Source organism: Oryx dammah, unplaced genomic scaffold (genome assembly GCF_014754425.2).
Source record: "Oryx dammah isolate SB20612 unplaced genomic scaffold, SCBI_Odam_1.1 HiC_scaffold_2395, whole genome shotgun sequence".
In the NCBI taxonomy this organism is placed as follows: domain Eukaryota; kingdom Metazoa; phylum Chordata; class Mammalia; order Artiodactyla; family Bovidae; genus Oryx; species Oryx dammah.
This window is the reverse complement of record NW_024072474.1, coordinates 1-4,970: the sequence shown is the minus strand read 5'-3', so window position 1 is coordinate 4,970 and position 4,970 is coordinate 1. Positions and strand designations below refer to the sequence as shown.

At 53.8% G+C, this 4,970-nt stretch overlaps 1 protein-coding gene across 1 annotated transcript; it reads right to left on the bottom strand.

Moving 5' to 3' along the window:
- Positions 1-251: 251 nt before the first annotated feature.
- Positions 252-4,962, bottom strand: LOC120859694 (aflatoxin B1 aldehyde reductase member 2-like). Its single transcript, XM_040235700.1, has 4 exons — positions 4,535-4,962; positions 4,222-4,321; positions 3,518-3,647; positions 252-690 (listed from the first exon to the last, which is right to left on the bottom strand). The coding sequence occupies exons 1-4, from the start codon at positions 4,626-4,628 to the stop codon at positions 529-531; spliced, it is 486 nt and encodes a 161-aa protein (XP_040091634.1). The 5' UTR covers positions 4,629-4,962; the 3' UTR covers positions 252-528.
- Between the last annotated feature and the right edge of the window lie 8 nt (positions 4,963-4,970).

The window sequence follows — 4,970 nt, the reverse complement described above, 5'->3', positions numbered from 1 at the left end:
TCCTTCTTGGAAGGTTTTCATCCAAATTATTCCCTTTCTGAGTGTCCAGTGAGATAATTCGGAGAGAAATCCACCTCAGGGTGGACGGCCCTCTTTCCCTCTGTCATGTGGGAACGTGAGGGCCGCCTGCAGCGCCCCCGAGAGGTCAGGCTGGGAGAGCCCCCGCCGCCCCTGCCCCGTGGTGGTTCCGGCTCGTGGGTCCACCCCTCGGGCAGGAAGGCCCAGGCAGGGAGGAGACGAGTCACAGCAGCTGAGAGAGAAACCTGCGGGGCCCACTCAGTGACTGGGCCACAGGCAGCGCTGGCGTTGGCTTTATTCAGACGGGAAACGCCCCACAGGGGCTCAGCCCGAGGCGTTACACGCTGTGAAGGCTCCTGGGAGGGAGGCAGGGGTCTAGAAAAATAACGCGTGGATGCAGACGATGGAGGACGACCACGCGAAATCAGCTTAAGGCAAAGGCCGGCAGGGAGAGAGCAGGAGGGGCGACGGAAGAGGGTGACACCTCCAGCGCCTGAGCCGGCTGGGGGCCTAGCGGAAGTAGCTGGGGCAGTCGTGGGCGGCCAGGCGCCAGGCCTGATCAAAGGCCTGCACGACGGCCGGCTCCAGGGGCCCCTCCTCAGCGGCCGCCAAGTTCTCCTCCAGCTGCTCCAGGCTGGACATGCCCAGGATGACCGCGTCCCCGTGGGCGCCCTGCAAGGGGAGACGGCCGGAGGTCACGCACTGATGGCCCACGAGACCCCGTCACACACCCCCCCACCCAGCCCTGCCCCTGCCAAGACCTGGGGTTGGGCAGACTCTTTATACCCTACATAGTGAGAGAGTTAATTCTCAGGTAGGTTGATAAGACCAGGGTCCCCAAGGAGGAAAAAGGGGTCTGGGGCTCTCAAGAAGGAGAAAAGGACAAACTTTTTTTCCCTACATTCCTTAGTCTTAGTCACATAACACCTTAGTTTCTTTAAGCCCAGAGCTAGTGATTATACAATAAAACAACTCATCTTAAGCTCTGTACTAAGGCCTAAGAATGCCCAAACTACCGCACAACTGCACTCATCTCACACGATAATAAAGTAATGCTCAAAATTCTCCAAGCCAGGCTTCAGCAATACGTGAACCGTGAAATTCCAGATGTTCAAGCTGATCTTAGAAACGGCAGAGGAACCAGAGATCAAATTGCCAACAACTGCTGGATCATCAAAAAAGCAAGAGAGTTCCAGAAAAACATCTATTTCTGCTTTGTTGACTATGCCAAAGCCTTTGACTGTGTGGATCACAATACACTGTGGAAAATTCTGAAAGAGATGGGAATACCAGACCACCTGACCTGCCTCTTGAGAAATCTGTATACAGGGCAGGAAGCAACAGTTAGAACTGGGCATGGAACAACAGACTGGTTCCAAATAGGAAAAGGAGTACATCAAGGCTGTATATTGTCACCCTGCTTATTTAACTTATATGCAGAGTACATCACGAGAAACACTGGGCTGGATGAAGCACAAGCTGGAATCAAGATTGCCAGGAGAAATATCAATAACCTCAGATATGCAGATGACACCACCTTTATGGCAGAAAGTGAAGAAGAACTAAAGAGCCTCTTGAAAGTGAAAGAGGAGAGTGAAAAAGTTGGCTTAAAGCTCAACATTCAGAAAACGAAGATCATGGCATCCGGTCCCATCACTTCATGGCAAATAGATGGGGAAACAGTGGCTGACTTTATTCTTTTGGGCTCCAAAATCACAGCAGACGGTGACTGCAGCCATGAAATTAAAAGACCCTTACTCCTTGGAAGGAAAGTTATGACCAACCTAGACAGCATATTAAAAAGCAGAGACATTACTTTGCCAACAAAGGTTCATCAAGTCAAGGCTATAGTTTTTCCAGTGGTCATGTATGGATGTGACAGTTGGACTATAAAGAAAGCTGAGGGCTGAAGAATTGATGCTTTTGAGCTGTGGTGTTGGAGAAGACTCTTGAGAGTCCCTTGGACTGCAAGGAGATCCAACCAGTCCATCCTAAAGGAAATCAGTCCTGAGTGTTCATTGGAAGGAGTGCTGCTGAAGCTGAAGCTCCAATACTTTGGCCACCTGTTGCAAAGAAGTGACTCATTTGAAAAGACCCTGATGCTGGCAAAGATTGAAGGCAGAAGGAGAAGGGGACGACAGAGGATGAGATGGCTGGATGGCATCACTGATTCAATGGACAAGAGTTTGGGTAAACGGGAGTTGGTGATGGACAGGGAGGCCTAGTGTGCTGCAGTCCATGGGGTTGCAAAAAGTCGGGCACGACTGAGCGACTGAACTGAACTGAACTGAACTGAAGTGAAATCGCTCAGTCGTGTCCAACTCTTTGGGACCCCATGGACTGTAGCCTACCACCCTCCTCCATCCATTGGATTTTCCAGCCAAGACTACTGGAGTGGGTTGCCATTTCCTTCTCCAGAGGATCTTCCGGACCCAGGGATCAAACCCAGGTCTCCCGCATTGTAGGCAGACCTACCGTGTGAGCCACCAGGGAAGGATTATATAACAATGTATCTTGCTGGAGGATGTGTTTCTCCTTTTTAACAAGAACCTTCTGACTAATCCTGTTTATGTGAAGTGGGAGTGGGTCTGGTAAGACCTTGTCTATTGTTAATGTATGTTGTGGGAGTGGGTCTGGTAAAAGTATATAAGGCCTTGATAAAACTAGCCAATGGGGCTCTCTCTGACCATTTCTGATGTCTGTGTCAGAAGCTTTCTTTGTCCTTCCTAACTGTAATAAACTACTGCCACATGAAAGCTGTGAGAGATCAAGCCCGGTCCCTGTTCCCTAAGCTAAATCTACTTTGGAGATCAAGAAGCCGACATCGTTCACCGTAAGCTATCAATAGTTGTACAACCACTTATGGTATCTTCAACATTCGTAACTATGTGACCCCGAATCCTCTCTTCTTTCCTCTGCTGCCACGATGTTCATCCTCATTCAGACCTCAGTTCAGAGCCCGGTTCTGCCATCAGCGGCTGTGTAAACTTGGTTTTGCTTTTTAACCCCCAAGACTCAGATCTCAGTTTTCACCGTGCTTATGGGAATGAGAAATTACACAAAGCACCTAACTCCCATCTATTGAAAACCTGCTGTATACATGCCAGACACTATGCAACTGTGTACGGCTGCAGCTGGAGAAAAGGTTTAGCCAGGAAGACAGGGGACACCAAAGAGAGGGAACCCCCACTCCCCCAGAGGAGCAGGCCCAGCGGGCTGTATAGAAAGTCCGTGACAGCTTTCTCTCCCATTCACAGCTGTGTGCTCATCAGTAAAACTGGAAGAATCCCACTTCATCAGGCCTAAGCAATCGTTCAATCCATGCTTGTAAAGCCCTCACGACAGGGCCTGGGTCTCCGGCAGCTACCCAGAACAGGAAGGCTGCCTGAGAACTGGACCAGAGAGATTTCAGAGGGAAAAACGACTTAGAAATCATGCTGGCTCCTCAAAGAGAGCAGGGGCAGGGCTTCCAGGGATGGTGGGGGCGGGGGGAGGTTACCTGGAGCTGGGAATGGTGGTACATCCACTGGAGGGCGGCTGAGGCCATGCTGGGCGCGCTGGTGCCATACGCAGCCTGCAGGGCCTTCTCCACCAGGGTGATGCCCTCGAAGTGGTGCTCCTTCCAGTAGCTGGACAGGTGGGGACGGTAGCACGGGGTCAGGACCACGGGTTACACGGGGGCCACTGCCTAAGAGCAACCCAGGAAGCCCCCGTAGCATGGAGGGGCCAGGGTCCCCTCGAGCAGGGCGTCTCCTGCTTTTCTGGGCAACAGAACCACCCAGGACGCTGGCTCCCTCACCAGAGACCTCAAGGATGTCTCTGCTCTGAAGCACTCAAACCCTGCCCTTACTTTACCTGGAGAAACAGGAAGCCAGGACGGGGGCACAGCCCGGCCCCAGGCCTCCTGTTCCTCCATCCGGGGCCCTGTCTTTCCTCCTTGGCAGGTGACCAGTTTTCTTAGGCATGAGTTATGACTTGGAAGGTCGGCCATAAGGCCCAGGGATCGGCATTCCTCACGGAGGTCCCAAGAAAACAAAAGGAAGCCTTGCAGAGGGTTTCCTAATTCCTCCAGGAATCAAGAGAGCTAGGCCCAGGCAGCAAGGGAAGGCCTTGAAAGGAAAGCAGCCCCAGGGACGCCCCACTTTCAGACTATGGGGACCCCTCCCACCTCGCCCGTCCTGGTGCCGTCCGCCCCCAGCTCACCGATTCCTGTAGACCTCTGCCCAGCTGTTCCCAAAGAAGCGGCCCACGGGCTGTTTCTCGTCCTTGTCCTCGTACTTGTACCTGCCGGTCAGCAGGCCTCCTGCGGGAAGGCTGCAGTCAGACCCCCAAGCACTGCCCCAGAGCCCATCTGGCTAGAAGTGGGGGTGATTGCGGGGAACCAGGACGGATGGAGGTCCTGGCAAACCCCTCCCCTTCCCAGGCCTGGGGCCAGGCTTCTCCCGGGTCAGGAAGGGGCAGAAACGGGGTCAGGAAGGCCCTCCCGCCCAGGGGAGCCTGTGCCCGCAGCCTGTACCAGCCAGAGGGTTGTAGGCGTAGAACCTCAGTCCAAAGTGCCGGAGGCAGGGCAGGAGCTCCGTCTCCACCTGCCGGGTGGTGGCGTTGTACATGCCCTGCAGGCAGAAGGGCCAGCTGAGCGGGGGCCCGGCCGGGGAGCCCCAGCCTGCTCTCAAAGTCTTCGGTCAAGACCCCCAGGACTCCAGCATGGTTTCCAAAGTCACTACTGTGGACGGGGAGATGGGGCTGGGCCCCAGGAAGGGATGGCGGCCTGGCTCTCCCATCCCACACACATTTGCAGGAACCAGCCATGGGCTGGGCCCTGAGTTCTCAAACACACGTGGATCTGGTGAGCTCTCTGCTTTAAGAGATGTCAGAGTTGAGTTAAAATCAAAGCAGAGTGGACTCTCCTGATGGTTCAGTGGTTAAGAATCCACCTTGCAATGCAAGGGACA